Source organism: Phyllobates terribilis, unplaced genomic scaffold (genome assembly GCF_046119375.1).
Source record: "Phyllobates terribilis strain yellow unplaced genomic scaffold, ASM4611937v1 Scaffold_8__6_contigs__length_399053987, whole genome shotgun sequence".
In the NCBI taxonomy this organism is placed as follows: Eukaryota; Metazoa; Chordata; class Amphibia; order Anura; family Dendrobatidae; genus Phyllobates; species Phyllobates terribilis.
Window position 1 is genome coordinate 96,391,334 of NW_027362768.1, and position 23,830 is coordinate 96,415,163.

The 23,830-nt window shown below is 40.7% G+C and overlaps 1 protein-coding gene across 1 annotated transcript in view; it reads left to right on the plus strand.

The window, feature by feature from the left end:
• HS2ST1 (heparan sulfate 2-O-sulfotransferase 1) overlaps nucleotides 1–23,830 on the plus strand; it is a 164,835-nt gene that overhangs the window by 129,324 nt on the left and 11,681 nt on the right. Inside the window, exons 3-5 of the mRNA XM_073643162.1 lie at nucleotides 15,720–15,805; nucleotides 16,295–16,433; nucleotides 19,427–19,524. Coding sequence (XP_073499263.1) covers nucleotides 15,720–15,805; nucleotides 16,295–16,433; nucleotides 19,427–19,524 — 323 coding nt within the window. The remainder of the gene's footprint in view (nucleotides 1–15,719; nucleotides 15,806–16,294; nucleotides 16,434–19,426; nucleotides 19,525–23,830) is intronic.

Genomic DNA, 23,830 nt, shown 5'->3' on the forward strand with positions numbered 1-23,830 from the left:
CACAGATCACAGAGCATACCTCCTCCCTCTCCCTGCACAGTGACCTCTGCACAGATCATACCTCCGCCCTCTCCCTGCACAGTGACCTCTGCACAGATGACAGAGAATGCCTCCTCCCTCTCCCTGCACAGTGACCTCTGCACCGATCACTGAGCCATACCTCCTCTCTCTCCCTGCACAGTGACCTCTGCACAGATCACAGAGCATACCTCCTCCCTCTCCCTGCACAGTGACCTCTGCACAGATCACAGAGCATACCTCCTCCCTCTCCCTGCACAGTGACCTCTGCACAGATCACAGAGCATACCTCCTCCCTCTCCCTGCACAGTGACCTCTGCACAGATCAGAGCATACATAGAACACTCTCCTGTAGGCAATTACTTCCTTGTAGCTCCTGTGAAGTGAATCTCTGTTAACAGCAGCTTGGGCGCTAGGACATTCCCTCCATAATCCTATCTAGAAAGTAAAAATCAGATAAGAAGAATTTGTATTGGTATCCAGTGTTTTTGCTAAACAATATGTGATACATACAGTTTCATTCATACCTGGAATCTCACGGCTGGGTTGGACTAAGTGCGGTAACTCTCCTATGTCACAAAGTGATGGAAGATTTTTTTTTTTTTAGTAAAGTCATTTTCTGGACCTTGGACATGAAAAGGACTCTGTGGTCACCAGTTTCTTCATAGATTTTCTCCGCTCTTTTGTAGCCATTAGTGGACAGTCTCCCTCCTTATTATAGACCTATAGCAGCAGTATTTCTATACCGGGAATAAAGAATCAGATGTTTTCAGATCCAACTGGGTCCAATCTTCCTTTCCCTGACATCTGCCATTATCTAAGGAGTATCAGGAGACCCCCTACGTGCTTCACAAAATCCTGCTGAAACCTAGATCTGCTAACATTTCCCTAATATCTTTCATAGACCATATCTGACCACCATCTACAGTATCTGTGTGTGGCCACATCTGCTTCATTGTTTTCCAGTCGGCTGATTTGACTGATCTTTTCTTTTCTGCAGCAAAATATAAACGCAATTTTTTTTTCTTTTTAGATTCTAATGACCTCTTCTTCCTCCCACCATAACCTAGCTTACCGTTTTATTAAAATGATCAGTACCCCAGGCGCATTCTGCCTCCTGAGCCGTCTGATCACTTGTATGGGAATGCATCATCCAATCAGATTGTTATCAATCTTCTCCTTTTGAGCGGCTGGTTTGCAATCAGCAGCAGGTACAACATAGAGCACCGCGTGTCATTGTGCGGCATTATGTGTAATCCTGTATCTCGGTAATCAGGAGAGTAAATCCAGAGGTAAAATCCGTAAGCAGAACACTTCCATCTCCCCATCTATATCAGTCACGCACATTCCACATGGAGGAAGAAACCCCCTTTGGTGGAATTGGTTAATTAACACTTTTTGTTAAGGTTCTGGTAGCAGCATGATATTAATTGTTAATTGCAGCACTCGGATTGGAAAGGTGTTGGATTCTCAGCAGATTCTCCATGGCTGCGGTTATTTCTGAATATCTGCTCAATTGATATGCCAAAATATGCAATGTTATTATATTAAAATGAATCAAACGGTCAGCGGTTTATGCGTCGAATACAATTGTAATACATCATTGTGTCAGGTGCTGCGAGGTTACCGGCAAGTCAGCATCACATTGGGCACTGCTACATTTTTTTTTTATATTCTCTTTACATTTTTTTTTTTACCTCTGATCTGATCTTAAAGGAGATGTGCATTAATATTGGTTATTTAATACCTGTACATGGGGGCAGGCATATTAAGGACACTTGAAGTTTGGCTATGACGGTACTTATAGGATTTTTCCCACGAGCAAAGTTCATTTTAAAGTTTATTTTAATCAATAGATCTTGGAATAATAATAATTTCCACAATTGGATGTGTTTAAATAAAATGTTCCTGTGCTGAGATAATCTTATAAATGTGCCCCTGCTGTGTACTGTGTAATGGCTGTGTCTGACCGTGCAGGAACATAGTCTGATCATACCACAGCTCCTTAGCTGGGGGGGGGGGAGAAAAAGAGAGTATACAGACATTTCTGGTAATACTTTGCTTAAAAACAGGCAGGGAAATGTTTTGCCTCACAAAAATAATTATTTGTGATCCCATGCTGTAAGGTCTGTATACTCTTTTGCTTCCTCCCCTGCCCAGGAGATGTGGTATGATCAGACCATGTTCCTGCACAGTCAGACACAGCCATTACACAGTACACAGCAGGGGCACATTTATAGGATTATCTCAGCACAGGAACATTTTATTTAAACACATCCAATTGTGAAAATTATTATTACTTCAAGATCTATTCATTAAAATTAACTTTGTTAGTGGGAAAACCCCTTTAAAGAGAACAGGTCACCTGATTTATGCTGCCCAAACACAAGCAGTATGAATATGAATTAGAACTTTGTTGCGCGATTGCAGTCAAGTATATTCCTCTCTGAGAAGTTCATAGTTTCAGAGCAAATGTAGTTTAAAGATCTGGCTGGAGACGATATTTTTCTTATTAGCTTTTAGAGTACAAAACATTTTTAATGTTTAAAATGCACTTTTTTTTCTTTCTGATTTACTTATTATCAATCCTTTCAGAGTTCCTTAGCGTATATTCACATGGGGTGGATTTTATCATGAATCCGTGGCAGATTTTAAATTTGGAAATCTTTTCATCCTATGCATTGCAATGATTGAAATCTGTGGTTAAAAAAAAAAAAAAAATGACGTGAATTTTAAAATGTGTCGGCGGTCCGTTATCGAACATCTTTTTTTTTTCTGCTACTGTAACGCACTGCAGATTCAGATAGAAATCCACCGCATAACCTTCCTGTGTGAATAAGACTCAAAATACAGACAATTTTTGAAGCCAGAAGCTGATCTGGAAGAAAGTATAAATCCTTCCTTTATATTTTTTGTTCTTTTGGGGTCAAACCACATATGTGCTTCTTGCCTGATGAATACTTTTAGTGGCATTTATATGTTGGAGCTATTGCTTATTATGGGGGGACTGAAATTAGGGACGTTTTCTATGGCTTTTGTTTTGCTGCAAGTGAGGCAGACGGCTTTTTTAGTAGAAAAACGAAATCTAAGAGGGCGGGAAAGCTTTGTTAATGACCACCTTTCACGTTGTGGATCTTGGCGTCCCCCGGACGGGAAGCATGTCAAAACTAATTTAATAAAAAGGTATTTCAAAGCAAGCAAACCTCTAATATGAGGCATACAGGGAAGTATAGATTCACATTTCTATCACCTGTATGCCCATATTAGAGGTCTGATAGGTCCCAGGGAGTGACAGATTCCCTTTAATCTTTTCCAATAAAGCTAAATATCATTCTGCTCAGCTTCTCTATACTGTGCGATACACGGATACTTAATAGTTACTTGCACCACCACCCTCTGAAGAAGTCTTGGATCCATGGTGATGGTGATAGAATCGGTGGGAGAGGTGAGTGCAGCGTCTGCACACTGCTTCTAACTGTAAAACAAGACGTCATCAGGGGGTGGAGATAGAAGCAGTGAGACGCTGCAGGAAAGTGAGTGCAGCCCCAGCCTCCTGTGACACCTTGTTGGAGACTCCGATCAAATGAAACATCACAGGAAGTGCATTGAAAAAAGACATTTAGGGAATAGCTAGGAACAAGTGTAGAGTATTGTATAATTAAGCTAATTGAAATAGTGGTTAGGGTGTAAAGATGGGTATTTTGAAAAAAACATTTTAGGTTCTGGATCACCCCTTTAATCTGATCAGCTCCTCCTGATCTATAACATCCTACCTGCAGATCAGATACCAATTTTTAACATGACATATTTTAGGATGTATTCCTTTTCTAACAAACATCTTACCCATGTTAAACGTTCTTCAATTTTCCAGTGTACTCTGAATCGCTTACAGTGTTCCAGATCTCTTCTTACAGTAATTGAAAGGGTTTCTTTATTACTTACCCCCCTTGATCATGTGATCACATCGGTGCAGGAGTCCACACAAGTTTTCCATTATGAACGCGAGTTGTGATAACTGTGAGCATCAGATTCTCAACCCCCTGAAGGAAATAATGACCCACCTAATGACTCTTAAGAAATATATACACTGGTTTTGTTCTACAACAAATAAGCTATTGTAGGGTAAGAGGAGAGGAGTAGATTAACATATAGGTTTGTTGGGAAACATTTCCTACAACTTGTAACTAACAAACTTAAAAAGAGCAGGGTTGTACATCAAGGAGTCCAGTGGGCGGTCCTAATCGGTGATGATCTCCTATCTCTGTATACAGGCACATACAGGGAAGGCTGTCACTCATTTAGTGAGATCTCCATCTTCCGCTGGACTTGGTAGGAATAGAAAAAGACCAGTAATGATGATGCTGGCAGCATGGTATGCACAGCGGAGCCCCAGTTACTGGCAGGAACCCACAATGCTCCCCATTTAAGTGAATGGCACCAAGTATTGTTCCCTGCAAAGCTCAGAAGGGGAGAAGCGCTACTTACTCTTCTTTCATTCTCAGGATTGGTGAAAGTCTCCACAATGATTTATAGTGATGGCATAGCGTATTGCTGGGGAATACCCCTTTATTAGAAATGCCCTTGGAGGTCCATGACTTGCTTAAATGTATATGGTATATGTCTGTATTATGATGTAGTTTCCTTTTAAAGGGAATCTGTCACCAGGTTTTTGCCCCCAAATCTGAGTGCAGGATAATGTAGAAATCCTGATTCCAATGACTTGTCACTTACTGGGCTGCTTTATGTCATTTTTGTAAAATCACAGTTTTATCAGGAGGAGATTATCACTAGTAAACCCGCTGCCATGTAGTCTGTGTAATCCCGCCCCCACCACTGATTGGCAGCTTTCTGTGTAAACTGTGCATAGGCCAATCAGAGGTGTGGGCGGGGTTATTCAGAGCTCAGCATTCATTGAACTGCTAAGCTCTGCAGCAGATAAAATGGGGATTTTTATCAAAACTGAAGCAAGCAGCCCAGTAAATGACACATCTCTGGAATCAGGGTCTCTGCCCCTGCATCGTGCTGCTCTCAGCTAGGATGGCAAAACCGGTGACAGATTCCCTTTTAAGGACAGGTTATGTGCGGCACAATTAGAGCATTAAACTGAGCCCTCATTATACCTGCTCCGTACTATATTTAATACTACATCTTGCCTACTATATTCCTAGTCTGCGGTCTCCGCCGCGTTTATTTTTTGTGGAAGAACTTGTACATAGAAATCGTTTTCAGTCATTTGTCTGGATTCCCATTTATTCCCGTCGTTATGTATTGTATTTTCCTTGAGGTACAGAGTGTTGCTAGAAGTCTATTTTCCTATAGCGCACGCTGTGCCTTGTACCTAATCATTCCCTATGACAGTAGACAAGGGAGCAGATATTGCTGGAGTACGTGGGCACAATGTACAAAAAAATATAATATTTTCCATGTATCTTTCTCCACGGGGGCTCTCTGTTCTGCCGCAGATTTTAATATGCAGCCTAATCCAGAAAGACTTTACAATATGAAAGTAATTGCTCATGTAACGCTCCTGCTGAAAATACACTATTACATGTGTTGTTTTTTCCTTTTCACATGCAGGGAAGGATTTGTTCTGCTTTACATTTTGCTGCAGGTCTGCTGTGACACTCCCTCTGATGAATATTGCAGGAAATTGCATAAATAGCAGTCGCCTAATATTCAGAAGCCCCCCCTGTAGTACTATAAAGTGCAAATCAGAAGTGGTCTTGCCTCATCACACACCAATATAAAATAGATCCCAGAAACCTGTACAAATACGGACCCCAAAGCTGACCCCCTAAACAAATACATGACAATGTTGCGTCACCCTCCGGGCACAGTGGCGCAGACATCGGTGGAATGGCACCACTGGTTTTATTTTAATTGGGGTCCTGAATAGAATAAGTTGCAGTTGTCCAGAAGCAAGCAACAATCGCTTTAAAGGGGTTATCTCATCTCCATTAAAGGGAACCCTGTAGCTGATACATGCTACCTGATCCACGAGCGGCATGTAAACGTGCATGTCTGAAATCATACAATCAATGACTGACACTGAAACACTGCAGCGTTTCCAAGAAAAACATATCAAGTCGAGAGGACTAGTGACAAAGGCAGAACCCCAGCAGCTTCTCCCTGCCCATTCCCATTGAGTGATGGGTGTCTCCCTGTGTGCGTGTATACGGGGAGAGACTTGTCATGCGGGGAGAGGATTGTCATGCAGGGAGAAGCCGCCCCGGACCTACCTGTCAGATTAGTCTCCCAGAGGCTTTTAAAGTGTATTTTTCTCTGACATGCTGCGGTGTTTCAGTCAAACCTACAGTTCCTTGAAAGAGTATTCATACCCTGTGAACGTTTCCATATTTTTTCATGTCACACCCAGAAATTTAAATGTATTTTATCGGGATTTTATGTGATATACCATCACTAAGTAGCAAGTATTTGTGAAATATCTATACTCTGAAATAAAATCCTGAACAACCAATTCCCTCCAGAAGTCACTTAATTAGTAAATGGAGTCCACTTTTTGTGTAATTTATTCTCCGTATAACTACATCTGTTCTGTGAAGGCCTCAGAGGTTTGTTTAGGAACATTGGGGAACAAAACAGCATCATGAAAACGAGGGCCGTGGAGTCAGTAAGCCAAACCTCTGACTCCGACTCCTCAATTTCCATGACACTGACTCCACAACTCCAACTCCCTCATACATGGCTCATGTTTAAGTGATAAATTTACTGTAGCACAGATTCATCTCAGCTAAAAGTCTAGACCCTTAGATCAGGAATAGGACAGACATTTATAGGACATTTCAGAACTTTCCCAAATTCTTATGAAAAAAAAATTCCCCACAAACTGCATTAAACTACTGTATTCAATTTATTATATATTTTAGGAGTTGGAGTCGGTCCATTTTATATGGATTCCAACTCCACCAAAATAGACACAGACTCTACAGTCCTGACATTTAAAACTCAAGGAACACACCAGACGAGTAAAGGATAAAGTTATAGTGAAGAGTAAAGCAGGGCTAGGTTACAAAAAATAGCCCAAGCTCTTAACATTTCACAGAGCACTGTTCAATCCATCATTCAAAAGTGAAGGCATATGGCACAACTGCAAACCTAACAAGACATGGCTGTCCACGTAAACCGACATCCAAAGCAAGGAGAGGCCCATGGTCACTCTGGAGGAGCTGCAGAGATCCACAGCTTAGGTGGAAGAATCTGTCCACAGGACTACTATTAGTCATATACTCCACAAATCTGGCCTTAATAGAACAGAGGCAAGAAGAAAGCCATTTTTGAAAACAAGCCATAGGAAGTCCCGTTTGCAGTTTGCAAAAAGCCACGTAGGGAACACAGCTAGCATGTGGAAGAAGGTGCTCTGGTCAGATGAGATCAAAGTAGAACTTTTTGGGCTAAATGCAAAACCCTATGTGTGGCAGAAAACTAACACTGCACATCACCCTGAAAACACCATACTCACCGTCAAACAAGGTGGTGACAGCATCATGCTTTGGGGATGCTTTTGTTTCAGCAGGGACAGGGAAACTGGTCAGAGTTTATAGGAAGATGAATGGAGCTAAATACAGGGCAATCTTGGAGAAAAACCTGTTAGAGGCTGCAAAACACTTGTCATGCTGGAAGATGAACCTTCACCCCAGTTGCAACGATCCTAAGCATACTGCCAGAGTTACAATGGGTGGTTCAGATCAACGCATATTCATGTGTGTGAATGGCCCAAAGTCAAGACCTAAATCCTTTTGAGAATTTGTGGCAAGACTTGAAAATTGCTGTTTATGCCTCCATCCAATCTCAATGAGCTACAAGTGAATGTGCAAAGAAGAATGGGCAAATATTTCAGCCTCTAGATGTGCAAAGCTGATGGAGACAGACCCCAAAAGACTTGCAGCAGTATTTGCAGCATAAAGTGGTCCTACAAAGTATTGACTCGGGGTCGAAAACAAATGCACATCACAATTTTCAGATTTATATTTTTAAACTATCTAGAAAACCATATATCATTTCCTTTACACTTCACAAATACTTGTTATTTTGTTTTGGTATATCATATAAAATCCCAATAAAATACATTTAAGTCTGTGGGTGTAACGTGAAAAAAAATGTAGAAAAGTTCACGAGGTATGAATACTTTTTCAAGGCACTGTACCTGGCTGAAATCATACAGCCAGTGCCTGCTACATGCTGTTCGTGGATCTGGCATCATGTATCGGCTGTCAGGTTCCCTTTCATAAGTAAAATTGCAATGTGGTTCTAAAAACCCAGCAAATCTGTAATTTGACTTTTATTAAAAATCCTCTCCATTCTCAAGAACGAGGTAATGCTGTGTTAAAATTAAAGATTCCCAAAGTTACTGGCTACCCAGCGGTCATGGAGGCGAGGAGCAGACTCTATGCTTTTACAGCCTGCTCGCACTGCTCTGGATATGACGGCGTTGGTCCTGCTGTGCTTCTCCCATGTTATAGACAAAACCGCCTTTTCTAGCAGCCTAGGAGAGCACTCAGTTCGGACCACTACTGCCGCCATGCCGCAGGTCCACACTGTCAATCTTCAGGAGCGCACCGCCCCCAGTAACCAGGAAGCCAAGAGGTGGAGGAGAAGTGTGCTCCTGAAGAAAGAAAACATGCCCTTTCAATTACGTAAAGTTATTGACACAGATCAGTCCTCACATTATTCTCTATTTCTTAGAGGGCTGCAAGTATAAGGTTCCTGGATCCGGTTAACCCAACTTTCTACACTTCTGAATGACAAATCTGTCTAGTTATGTCCGTTAATATAGAAGTGAGTGATGTATCGGTGGATAACTAGTCTATGCACCAAATAATACATCTAAAATAAATACCTAATCATTTTGGTTGGTAATGTGTTCTAATGCCCGTGCATGTGGTAGGACTTTTATGTTCAGCGCTCGTAGCTGTTTGTAAATCCAGGGATGATTTCCGCTGTCTGACATTACAGCTCTGCAGTCCGGCATGCTAAGAGCCAAGCGTCTACTACACTTCACTCCAACCTGTGCTGCAAATGCAAGGCAAAGTAAAAATGTAGGTTAATGACTTTTTCTACCAACAACTTGCAGTAGAACTCGCTGCCGAGCGCTCAGCGGTGGCCATTTTTAGCTTTCTATTATAGGTGATGAAATGCATTTGGGAATAGAAATTCTCCGTAAAGGGAGTCGTATTGTTTATACACCTAACTCTATCTCCTCCGCAGAAGAAAATACTATGGAGGTAATACACCAGTGACCGCTTCGTGTTTCTAAAGCGAGAAGTGGAGGTTTGACAGCTCCCCCTTCATTCCTAGCATTACATGATTGCATTGCATTTTTTTTCTCACCTTTTGGCAGCTCCAAAAAGTGTTAAGTTTTATATGTGCAAATACGCCACTTTTCTAATTTCAATATAAGGCTCAAAATGTTTCCATTTAATAATAATCTTTTTATTTATATAGCGCCATCATATTCCGCAGCGCTTTACAAATCAGACAATTTACAGACATGATCGGCACTGTCCCCATTGGGGCTCACAATCTATATTCTCTATCAGTATGTCTGTGGAGTGTGGGAGGTAACCCACACAAACACGGGGAGAACATACAAACTCCTTGCAGATGTTGTCCTTGGTGGGATTTGTACCCAGGACGCCAGTGCTGCAAAGTAACAGTGTTAAACACTGAGCCACCGTGCTGCCCCATTTGTAAGGTAGGGAATATAAATGTGCACCCCCAGCAAAGAGGAATGAGATCACTTTACATTTAGTGTCTATATTCAGTGTATAGACTGGGAATGTTCCTAGAGGAATCACAAGGTGTGCCAAAAGTTATGCTGCCTCTTTTATTATAATTATTATTAATAATATTAATTAATAATTATTATATATATAGAATATGGCTATGCATATGGGTGACATGCAACTGTATAGTTACATAGTTGTTATACTCGAAAACAAAAAAAAAAGTGTCTCCCAAGGCTTTTTTTTAATATAGTTTGTGTACATTAAAGAAATTTATAATCAGTGTTTAGGGAGCTACAGTTAATAGAAAAAAAGGAAAAAATTAAAAATAAATAAAAATAAAATGAATCTATAGTATAATAGTATGCCAAGGATTTGGGGTATGTGCAAACATTTAGGACTGGGGGGTCTGCAATACCAAGACAGGTTATTACACTTGGGGTTATCTAATTTGGAAAAACAAAGGCTTAGGGGTGATCTTATTACTATGTACAAGTATATGAGGGACAGTACAAAGACCTTTCTACTGATCTTTTTACTCTGAGGCCTGAGACGGGGACAAGGGGGCATCTTCTACGTCTGGAGGAAAGAAGGTTTAATCATAATCACAGACGGGGATTCTTTACTGTAAGAGCAGTGAGACTATGGAGCTCTCTGCCACATGATGTTGTAATGAGTGATTCACTACTAACATTTAAGAAGGGCCTGGATGCCTTTCTTGAAAAGTATAATATTACAGGTTATATATACTAGATTCCTTGATAGGGTGTTGATCCAGGTAACTAGTCTGATTGTCGTATGGAGTCAGGAAGGAATTGTTTTCCCCAATGTGGAGCTTAGTGTTTGCCACATGTTTTTTTTTTGTCTTCCTCTGGATCAACATGTTAGGCTATGGGTTGAACTAGATGGACTTAGGCTATGTGCCCACAATGCAGAAGTGATCCAGATTTTCCCTGAGCGTTTCTGCATCTCCCTGGCAGAAAAACGCATGCGGATTGTGCGTGCGAATAGTACATGCGTTTTCCTGCCAGGGACATGCGGATGTGAAGCGTTCTTCACATGCATTTCCGCATGCGGGTTGACAAGAGCTTTCCAAGCGATTTTAGCATCACTTGGAAAGTGCTTGACAACTTGGTCACACTATATAAATCCATGCAACCGGCATGGATTTATATAGTGTGACCGTAAAAGAATGGTAAAAAATTAATCTATACTTACCTTCTGATGGCCCCCGGTGTCTTTATTCGCTCCGTCCTGGCTTGCTGGCAGCTCACGGTACACTGAAGGACCTGCCGTCACATGACTAAATGACATCAGCGCAGGTCCTTCAGTCCACCGCGATCTGCCGGCAAGCGAAGACAAGCGCACAGGGGGCCATCAGAAGGTAAATATAGTATTTATTTTATTCTTTTTTTTACAGGTTCTATGGTACCCGGGTCCGGAGGAGAGTCTCCTCTTCTCTAGACCCGGGTACCATCTGCACATTGAAACGCATGTAATCCGCATCTACATATACAGTGATGCGGATTACATGCTTTCTAATGCAAGTCAATGGTGGCAAAAACGCCGCGCTTCCGCAAAATAATTGGTAGTGCTGCGTATTTTTCCGCAATGATAATCCGCAGCGGAAATTTCCACAGCATGTGCACAGCAGATGCGGATTATCATTGGGGGACATGGCAGGCCTTCTACCATGCTATTTTTAAGCGTTTCTGCAGCGTTTTTGCCGCTGCGGAAACGCTTAAAAAACGCATCATGTGTACACAGCCTTAGTCTTCCTTCAACCTTAAAAACTATGTTACTATATTAGTATTTGCAACAGAAAAATCTGCTGCAAATACTGATGTGTTGGCAGTTTAAAATACATGCGTTTTTATTCATTTTTGGCGTGTTTTTTTGCATTTGTTTTTGATACATTTTTCCCATTAAATCTGCAGCAAAAACTGCTGCAAATAAAAAATAAGCAACATGTGCATGAGACTTCAGGAACCTTTCACTATGCTGCGACTAGGAAATCCTTCAGGTTTTGTCACAAATCTGTGCAGAACAAACGTGAAAAAATTGCGACGTGTGTACAGACCCTTAGTGTAATTTTAAACCTCAGTAGCATCCACAGGATGCACCATAAATATTCTCCCGTAACTCCCATAGATTGCATTGAATAGGGTAGTATGCTCCTTTTAATAGGTGGGGATATCCCCTATTGGGTATATATGGCACATCCGTGGGATCTGCCATAAATGCATCAGACGTGAAAGCCTCTTTAAGATGGAATATGTTGATAAAATCACTTTTAAGCGCAGTTTAAAAGAAACTTTAAAAAATGTGCGTTCTCCCTCTGTAAGACGTGTTTCTCATCCTTTCATGTCAATCTCATTAACACCAACTACGGTATATACAGTAAACTAGGAAAATGTGGTAAAGTGATTAAAAAAAATAATAGTGCTTTAACACTTCACACACAATCACTTCCATTTTTCTGAGAGCATTTAACAATGATATTAATTAATTGCTGCAAAACGTTTAAATGGATTAGAACAATTTATACCCCTCAACAACAAAAAAATCTAAACCCCAAGCCTTTATATACAGAATAATTACAAGCTGTATTTTATATTATTTTATATCCGCTTCCATGCGTATATATTGCGCAAATATGTGTAGAATTTCTCTTAACAAACATCTGTGATAAAATGTCCGTGTGAAGATGGACTGGGACGGGGCACGTTGTGAAGGGTTATCACCGTCTTCATAAATGGTATTTGTTGGATATTGCATGGAAAAACGAGCGCATTTGCAATTTAGAGTTTGCTGTTTTAGTAACGTTTTTAGCAGTTCTTGTGATATTAATGCTTTTCTTTATATATACTTCAAATGGGTGGATTTTGCTGAAAATGATGTTCAGCCGAGTGCACACTGACTACATCTAAATGTCAAAGTCAATGGCAAAACCTCCTCATCCTGTTTACTATGGCTCCAGACGTTATCCCGGACGGAGCCACTGACAGTAGCCAGAAACGCAATGTGAACATGGCTTTATGTGTACTGCGGTGTCCTGACTCTTCCCGGGCAGCAGATCTCCACTCATTCAGCTGACAGCCATGTAAAGCGTATAGTTGGTCTTTTACATGTTAGAATCCAGGAACGATGCGTTACTCACTGCAACTGGGGGGAAGTGGGACCCTAGCCCAAAAAAACCTCTCCACCCCTATTAAAAACAAAGCCTCTTTTGGTATATTGGTGCCCTCCACCCCTTTCACCCTCTAGTTGTGAGACCACCTTCACATTGGGGCTGCAGAGAGCCCCACCATTGTCACATACTGCATGTACATGCGCCATCTCTTTCCCCAAGTTTTATGGTTATTGTTCACAGTGGCAAAATTGTGAATAGTTTTGCAGGGACATTGCAGTAAAACTGGCCTCGTGTACTTACAAAGCGTTGCATTTTGCTTGGCCATATTGTTCCCACCACATGAGTACACCCCAGAATTCTGCCACTCTGCCTTCCACTGTCACCGTCACCATTTTCAACTCCCATATTTTCTGCTCCGTGTTTTTTTTTCACCAGTTTGGATAGTTTTATACTTTCTTTACAATGTTGGATTGTCAGGACATATGATTATAATTTGGAGCATGTATGGCTTCTTTGTGTAGTGTATGTAATATGTATATAATGTAGATCTTCCTGCACCGAAACAACGCGATTGATTCCTTCTTCAGTGTAAACTGTTATCAAACAGAAATCAAACTTTTTATCCAAAGGAAGCGCCATTTCCTGCGCTGTGGAGACCTCGCTGCATTTTCCTGCTTACGATATACAGGACATGAAAACTTCAAGCACTTTCTTTTTATTTTGTGTCCCGTTATCTGGCCACCGACCTCGCACTGCAATGCATCTTTCTAGTTATATGTGGGTTTTATAAAAATGTGCCCACAGCTACCAACACTAATGAACTGAAAAATGGCATTTATTATTTATTTTACTCACTTATATAGCGCCATTATATTCCACAGCGCTTTACAGACATTATGGGCATTTGTCCCCATTGGGGCTCATAATCTACATTCCCTATCAGGATGTCTTTGGAGTGTGGGAGGAAACCGGAGAACCTGGAGGAAACCCGCACAAACACAGGGAGAACATACAAACTCCTTGCAGATGTTGTCCTTGGTGGGATTTGAGCCCAGAACCCCAGCGCTGTAAGGCTGCAGTGCTAACCACTGAGCCACTGTGATCCCCTGTATTTCAGCACCGCGTCCCCCTGACCTCCTGAACGATCTTATGGCTCATCATTTTTGCAATTGAGGCTCATTAAAGTTTTTGCAACTTTGTTGTGGTCCATGGCCATAAATCAGCTGAGAGAAGCCCCAAATAAGACAGATAAGAGTTACAAACTCTCTGGTCAGACAGTCAAAATGAGCTCACTGACTGTTTCTCTGTTAACTCCTTCTTCAGCCATCAAGAGACCATACTTACACAGAGGCTACAGAAGACAAAAGGTGCAGGTTCTTTTTTGTAATTGGGATTTAAAAAAAAAGATTCTTAGCCAAAAAAATACATGCATTTAAGTAAAAAATAAAAACTCTCCCCAAAGCTGGACAACATTAAATTGTTTAAAAATGTATTCTCACCCATTTAACATTGTGGAAAAATAACTAGCGTAAAATTACCGGCACAACTCTATAATGCAAGGTGCCTGCAAAGAACAAATTTTATTCACACAATCCGAAGACTAAATTCCTACAGCAAATATTGGAAGTTGCCTGAACACTGTGCATTGTTTAAATACGGAATGAATTAAAAATCAAAGACATTTTAGAAGCACCTCGTTGGTATAGCTTCTTTATTTTGTTTCTATCCTGGTCATGGAGAGAAGCGTCTGAGGAAGGTCTGCATGGAGCGAAACGTGCCCTTGCACACAGAGGCACATATCCTTTTGTCTATTAGCATCAGTAACTGCCTCACCTTGATTATTCTCACAAATGGCATGATCTGTTTGCAAAATAAATATTTGCTGTAGGGGCGGACAAACCGTTGGTGTAACCTGTGCAGCCGCCATGTACCCAAAAGCTAAAGGGGGCCACTACCACCTTCAAAGCAGGTTTAATTGTGACCAGCCATTGTATCTGGAGATTGATGTGACTTGTCACATGTCAGCTTCAACCAATGAGCGGCCGCTCATCACGTGCAGCCTTTACTATTTTATTACAGCGGATGTTCGCCCTGATGGAATATTGATTTGCTGCAGACAAAGAGCGGCGCGCGTCACGTCACTCTCCATGAACAGCGGTGCCAATGTTGCTTGGACAGTGTTTGTTTTCTTATTTTTACTAGGATCCCATATTGATTAAGCTGAGGTTGTTTAGTACTGGACAACCCCTCCAAATATATGTATATCGGACTAAAAATCATTTTTTGCTTTTTGCCTTTTTTAAAAAAAAAAAATGCACTGTTTGATTTTTACCAGCTCTTTCTTTCCCTACTTATTTAACTTTAATGTGGTGTGTGATCTTAATTTTGCCCAGATGACATAAAAAAAGAGATAAAAATGTTACAAACCCTCCCCTTGCACACCGAGAATGGGCTCACTTACACATTCTCAGTTAACTCATTCTGCAGTCAGCAATAAACAGTGCAAAACGGTACCAAATTATTAATGCAACCCAATTACAAAAATATTTCGACAAAAATTAATGCACTTAAGTAAGAAAACAAAAATGCCTCTAAAGGTGGACAACCCTTTTAAGCAAATTCTATAGAGAAGCGATATCATTTATTTATTTTAATTAATATAATCTTCCTTCCTTCCTTCTGGAGACCTAAAATTCCTGATTTATTTCAAAATCTAGGACTTTGCAGAATGTTTTTTTTTCTTTTTTTCCCTTTTATGAAGTGGCTTTTGTATACAACTTATATCTGGAGTATAAATTATTTGTAATATTTTGTTATTTTTCCAGATGCGGTTTGTGAAGAATGTAAGTTTGTGGAGAGAAATGAAGCCCGGCTTCTACCATGGACATATTTCCTATTTGGACTTCGCAAAGTAGGTTTTTAATCGTTTTCCTTCCCTTTTTTTTTTCTTTCCTTCACCCTTCTCATCCCAGCATGGTAGATTTCTGCCACATCTGAGAATTACAATTGTGCAGTGGTAAGCTAATCTTTTGTTACTTCATGGGGGCTGCAACGCATTGCAGAATAATTCAGGACGACGGCTCATTGACGTTATAGAGCAGCGCCCTCTAGTGTCTACACGGCACAAGGACGGTGAAATAACAGCATTTGCCTGCTTTTTACAAATACATCTTCATTACGACATTGCTTCTTTGTCTCCTGAACATTTTCTTCTTCTTTTCCGCTCACTTCTGCAACAAATTTTTATCAGCGCTGAGCCGGAACATAATGCTGCAGCCTCTAAATCAAAGATTTGTTTTTATTTCTATACTTTGCACATCCAAGAACTGCAGCCCATCGTTGCCCTACCATATTTCATGGTTCTCTCATTGCCGGTTTTCCCATTTGTGTAATGTTTCAGATTTGGAGTCAAGAAAAAGCCCATTTATATCAATGTGATCAGGGATCCCATCGAGAGGCTCGTATCCTACTACTACTTCCTTCGATTTGGTGATGACTACAGACCAGGCCTGCGCCGGAGGAAGCAAGGAGATAAAAAGGTACAGACTTCACATGTACTCCGATATGGAAGTTACCTTTTAAAGGGAATGTGTCACCACATTTTTGCCACTTAATCTGAGAGCTGCATAATGTAGAGACAGAGAGCCTGACTCCAGAGATGTCACTTACTGGTCTGCTGTAGTTTTGATAATCTCCTGCTGATAAAACTCTGATTTTATCACTAGAGGACTAGTAAACCTGCTGCCATGTTGTCCTCTATATTTGAGTTCTGTGTAACCACGCCCCCACCACTGATTGGCAGCTTTCTGCCTATGCACAGTATACACAGAAAGCTGCCAGTCAGAGGGGTGGGTGGTCTTATACAGAGCTCAGCATTCAAAGTACTGCTAGATCTGCAGCAGATAAAGTAGTGATTTTTTTTTTTAGATCAAAACTGCAGCAATCAGCCCAGTTATGGATACATCGTTGGAATTAGGGTCTCTGCCCCTACATTATGCTGCTCTCAAATGGGGTAGAAAAAACTGGGGACAGATTCCCTTTTTAAAGGTGTTTTTTTTTTTTTTTTCATGTTAAAGAAGGCTTAGAGTAAAATTTTGAACCTCCTAAGTTGTGATCAGTTTTTAAACTTTCCCTCAGCCTCAATAAGGACATCAGTGGGGAATGTGGATGGTGTTTCCTTCGAAGAGCCATCTTAGTAAAGTTCTGTTCACATTCTGTTTGATGCTTGATGTCAGAGGAATATGTCAAGACGTTTCGGTAATATATCTCCATTAGAAGCCTTTGATATATCCCCTGTATACGTACAGTGGTGTCAAAGTGTTTGCCCCCTTTCTGATTCCTTATTCTTTTGCAGGTTTATCACACTTAAATGTTTCAGATCACAAAACAAATTTAAATATTAGACAAAGACAGGTATACACAAAATGCAGTTTTTAAATGAAGGTCTTTATTATTAAGAGAAAAAGAAATCCAGACTTACAGGGCCCTGTGTGAAAGTGATCCTCCACCCTCTTTACAACATAAATTAACTGTGGTTTATTACATCTTTGGGAAGCTGATTTCAATTTCCCTAGCCACACACAGGTCTGATTACTGCCACACCTGTTCTCAATCAAGAAATCACTTAAATAGGACTTGCCTGACAAAGTGAAGTAGACCAACAGATCCTCAAAAGCTAGACATCATGCTGCAATCCAAAGAAATTTAGGCGCAAATGAGAAACAAAATAATTGAGATCTATCAGTCAGTAAAAATGTTATAAAACCATTTCTAAAGCTTTGGGACTCCAGCGAACCACAGTGAGAGACATTAGCCACAAATGGTGAAAACATGGACCAGTGGTGAACCTTCCCAGGAGTGGCCGGCTGATCAAAATTACCCCAAGAGTGCAGCGACAACTCATCCAAGAGGTCATAAAAGACCCCACAATAGCATACAAAGAACTGCAGGCCTCAGTTAAGGTCAGTGTTCATGGCTCCACCATAAGAAAGAGACTGGGCAAAAACGGCATGCATGGCAGAGTTTTAAGATGAAAACCACTGCTGAGCAAAAAGAACATAAAGGTTTGTCTCGGTTTTGCCAGAAAACCTCTTGATGTTCGCCAAGACTTTTGGGAGAATTGGACTGACGAGACAAAAGTTGAACTTTTTGTAAGGTGCATGTCCCATTACATCTAGCGTAGAAGTAACACAGCATTTCAGAAAAGGAACATCATACCAACAGTAAAATATGGTGGTGGTAGTGTGATTGTCTGGGACTGTTTTGCTGATTCAGGACCTGGAAGACTTGCTGTGGTAAATGGAACCATGAGTTCTGCTGTCTACCAATAAATCCTGAGGGAGAATGTCCGGCCATCTGTTCGTGACCTCAAGCTGAAGTGTACTTGGGTTATGCAGCAGGACAATGATCCAAAACACACCAGCAAGTCCACCTCTGAATGACTTAAGGAAAACAAAATTAAGACTTTGGAGTGGCCTAGTAAAAGTCCTGACCTTTATCCATTTGAGATGCTGTGGCATGACCTTAAAAAGGTGGTTCATGCTCAGAAACACTCCATGGCGGAATTACAACAATTCTGCAAAGATGGGTGGCCAAAATTCCTCCAGAGCGTTGTGAAAGACTCATTGCCAGTTATGGCAAATGCTTGATTGCAGTTGTTGCTGCTATGGGTGGCCCAATCAGTTATTAGGTTTAAGGGGCAATCACTTTTTCACACAGGGCCCTCCCTGTAGGTTTGGATTTCTTTTTCCCTTAATAATAAAGACCTTCATTTAAAAACTGCATTGTGTGTTTACTTGTGTTATCTTTGTCTAATATTTAAATTTGTTTATGATCTGAAACATTTAAATGTGACAAACATGCAAAAAAATAAGAAATCAGGAAGGGGAAAAACACTTAGATGTATGCCAACAACCCATATCTTTTGGCAAATGTCGGGTCATTGGAACCCTATGGATGCGCTGATGGACTGCAGCGGTGATGTCCAGATGGCAGCATGTGTCTGCTGCAGCCAGTCACTGGGTTCATTGGACTCTGCCAATGTAGCATGCTCATATTGCAGAGTCCAGTGATTTGCTGTCTTCGTGATGTCACCGCTGCAGCCTGTCAACAAAGACTGACAACAGTGGTAGACATGCAGCACAGGACCTGTGTAGGGGAAAGTTATGTTATGAAAATTCCTTTAATGTTTCCAGTTCCAACTATTTAGTAGCATCTCTTTAATGGCAGGTCTTAGCGGCTGCCCTCTGCCAATGCTCAGGAGAATGTATAAGGCAACGCTGATTAAAGAACTGGTCTTGTTTGCAAGGCTTTGTGAGGCTTATTGTAAAGAAATATAATATATATATTAGTATATTACCTTTTTGTAAATGGCGGAAGTCTAGAGTAATATATGATATTCGCAGGCTGTAATCCTTTTGCCACTAGTGAAATTGATATACGCTTGGAAGACATCTTGTAATTTACGGATAATACGTGTGTAATACATTTGGCCGGAATCTCCATCTCCCATTACATCTTTATCTATCTACAGACCTTTGATGAATGTGTAGCAGCTGGAGGATCTGACTGCGCTCCAGAAAAGCTTTGGCTTCAGATCCCGTTCTTCTGCGGCCACAGCTCTGAATGCTGGTAAGGAGGATACAGAACCGCCTCACCGTCTTAATGAGGAATCTTCACTCTCTAATCTCTACTTAACAAATCTGTGCTGGTCCTGCAGGTCAACGTAAAAAGGGAGCAGCTTGGTGCAGTTCACATCTCAATTGCATTTTTTTTTGGGGGGTGGCAGGGGGGGGGGGCTTGTTTTATATTTTTCCTTATTTTTTTTAATGAGTTTTAATTTGACGTAACATTTTTTTTTTCTTTTAACGCACATGTCCTGTTCTAATGAATTGGACAGGTGCGCGGTACATGATGGTTATACATGTGAATAGGCAGCTAACCAGGGGGGTGATGTCACCGGCCCTGCTCGCCTCCTGATGCAGAAGTGCACAGAGCTGGATTACGCTACAAGGGATTTTCCATTGGCTTTGTCCACTATTGCTGCTCTCTGCAGATCAGTCCCATTCAAGTGAATGCAAGTGAGCTGCAATATTATTAAAATTGATTTTAAATTCTGGAGAATCCCTTGTGGTAGATCGGCTCACTTTGTTGCACATAGAGGTGCACAGCAACACTGTCTCTTCAAATTCTTCCTAGATTTATTAGGCAGCATAAACCTTGGGAAGTAAAACAAGCATGGCGGTTTGGGCAAAAACACAAAACAAAGTGGTGATACCAAACACAGTCCTTGTGGTAGCGGGGATCCACCCGCTCAGAGTCCTGCAAACACAGGGTTCAGATTAGCACAGAACACACAACACACAAGCTCCTCTCTGGAGCTAGCTTCTCCAGACACTGAACACTCAATGACTCAACAGGCCAAGTATTTTACCTAAGGTGGAGATATGGAGAACAACCTCCCGCCCGCTCTTGGTTGTTCTCATAAAAACACTCCCTTTACAAATGGTGACTTGACCCCTCCTTGCATATAACATGCTGGAGGAAACGTAACGGTTTTAATTCACTGAAACTAATAGCCTCAGGGAAACATATCTTCCCCCCTCCAGCACTTTACCAGTGACTTTGTCACACCCTTTAAATCCATTTATTACAAGAGAAGTCTGAAAGCTTCTTCCTCCTATGAACATGCATGTTCACATCCATCAAATGATGCATGTTAATGGGGGAGTTAGGAGAGATGGCTGTCGTCTGCTCTAATGGATATGGCTCTTCTATCCAATCAGCCTTTTGAGAGAAGAATAATTCGGTCACACATGTGACTATGTTCAGCTCCAGGAACGACAAGAAAACTGTGCTTAGGACGTTTCTCAATTACAGGTTCTCCACCAAATAGTGGAGTTTAACACATTTTCCGGGAAAGAAAAAAAAAAAGCCCAATTTTTCATAGAATTTTTACCAATATTTTTCTAAACTTATTTTTTTTTTTAAATGTATTTAACGTGCCACTATATAGACTTGCCACATTTAAGGCTCAAAAAAAAACAAACAATCACGCTCAATTTATCGATTTTATTTTTTTTTTTTTTATGAGAAAGCTGCCAAAAACAATACAACTAAAATAAATACATATTCTAAATATATAGTATATAATATTACACTAAAAAAAAAAAAAAGTGTGACGAAGGCCTGATTGCTGCCTACCATCCCTTTTTGTGGCCATTTCTTTTTTCGTCTGCATTATCAAGTTTTCTGATAGTAGAAGTGGGCGAAGAACAGTTTACCTGACATCTTGTATATCCATAAGCACAAAACCTCATGTAATTCTTCTTTTTACCTCCTACATAAGAAATGACAACGATAAGACTATGAGACGATTAACCCTAGCGGCACCGTCTGTGGCTCTGCATGTGATGCGGTGGTGTCCTGATGACGTGGCATGTTGTAGTATTTGGAAGCCGCCCGCCAGCCGCTGCGTGATAATCTCCAGTAGGGACTTTTGTATAGGACATAATCACTGCATTTTATTTCTATGCCATTTTTTTTTCCATGTTAATTTCTCCTTTAATTTACACGCTAATAAAGCCTAGACAATGAGAACAGATGGCATTAATTTACAGCTACCCATACCGGGGGCACGCTCCTTTTTTCAGCCTGTCTTAATTAAATTCACAAGTACCATAGTTCACACAACTGCGCTATTGTCTCTGCATCTACATATGGGCATGGTGCTGCGATGCGCTGTCTGGTTCTCTTAAAATGTGTGATTCATATTCTGACCGAAGTGGAAAAAAATAAATAAATAAATAATAAAAAAAAATTTTTTTTTTAGATGTCTCCAATAAATGATACTACGCAATCTGTGAAAATGTTAATTATGCCTGTCGCCATATGTAAAGCTCAGTTATGCTTGTAGCAGTTATTGGGGCTTGTGCAGAATTGCTGCAGCAGTAGCCATGCAGCAGTGTGTCAATTTCTAAAGTATATGGGGCACAAATTAGTTAGTAAACATCCCCTTTAAAGGGGTTATCTCGTTAATGGGTAAAATTGAAAAGTGCTTTTAAAAATAAACAACTTTGCAATTTACCGCTTATTAAAAATTCTCTCCGTTCTCAAGAACATAGAATTACAAATCCCCATAGTCTACTGCTGGTTGCCCAGGTAACCGGCCACCTTGTAGTCTGAGTGGTTGGTTACCTAGGTAAGGAGCGCATGCTGTACAGCCAGCAAGCACTGCTATAATGCTGGATTCAGTCAGCTTCAGTCCCCAAGTAAAGTTGCCTCTGCAAGCAACCTGGGAGAACACACTGCTCTGACAACTGGCACGACCATGCTACTGGTCTGACCTGTCAGTCTTAAAGAGCGCACTGCCACCAGCAAGCTGGAAGCCATGAGGCAGAGGAGCGGTGCACACCTAAACAAAGGAATTGATTCTACTCTTATCACAGAAAGCGTCGCTGCCAGAGGTAACACTGATGCCCTTCGCCTGCAGAAGGATCCGTCTTATGGGAATGTTCATCAGCAGCTATTGATCGGCTGTTTAGCCCCTTCCTTACGCATCCAAATTTCATTTTGCGCTTTAGTTTTTCCTCCCCCTTCCTTCAGAAGCGGTGTTATATTTTCCTCTTGAAATAGACGAGGGTGTGTTTTTTTGAGGGACTAGTGGTAGTTTTGAATGACAACAGTAATTTTTCCATATAATTCACAGTAAGTGGAAAAAAAATTCAAAGCGCAGTAAAATGATGTTAAAAAACAAAACATAGCAGTCATTTATTTATTTTTTTGAGGTTTTGCTTTTACATTGTTCATTGTGCAGTACAAAGGACTTGGCAAACATGATTTCCCAGGTAAGTACAATTACTGCCTTGCTGAAATTGTAGTTTTTTTTTTTTCTCCAAATGCACAACAAAATATGTAAATTCAGAAAAAATTAATTTGGTGTGTATCGCCATTTTCATAACATTTTAAGTCGATGGAGCAGTCAGCGGACTTTTTCTATTTGGGTTTTCTATTTATGCCATTTTGGAGTACAAATTAAATTTTAATAGCTTTTTATTGCATTTATTAGAAGTTTGGTGACCAAAAAAACCCACAATTCTGACATTTAGAATTTTTTTTCCTCTTTACTGTCTGGGTTAATTTGATATTTTGGTAGTATTTTTGCATCTGTAAAGATACAATATATGCATAGATTTCTTCAAAATTATTAAAAAATTTTTTCATTTGGGAAAAAGTGTAGTGGTGATCCCAAGGCTTGGCCTCATAGGAAGATCAAGATGTCATGGCCACTGGGCGCCTTCTGAAGACCCTCGTCGCTGCCAACTCATTGGTACACCGTAATTGGATCCAGTGCATGCCCACACCCAGCATCCCACCCATTTTAAATGTCTTGATCAATGATTAACGCCACCTTCAAACAGCAGAGATTGCGGCTTGCTGTAGCATGCAGATGCCACCTGTATAATTCAGCCGGCATCTGCAGGTTCAGCTTGTGAGCCCGCTCCATACATGCTGTCCGGACATAAAACGTATTAATCAATTCGATAGGTGGTACACCAAATGAAATAGTTAGGATCCAGCTTCAGCTGTTATCTGATGAAGGGTCTTCACCCGAAACGTTAACGTAATACTGTACTGTGGTGTAACCAATGGATATGAAACACTGACCATCTATACTATTGGAAGCATCTCCCAGGGCCTTTAAGTGTGCAGTTCCTTCACTCTGTCTACTATAAGACGTCCTCGTCATACAGAATCCTTTACACTTCCTTCTTGAACCCCTTACTCAAAATCTTAGATTGGCTTGCCAATGATTTGATATCTATATATTGTATTTTTGTTTGCTGTGAATTATTCTATAATAGTGATTCTTGAATCCATTTCTCAAGTCTCCCCAACCATTCGTGATTTTAAGATTTCCATCATTTTTGTATCAGAA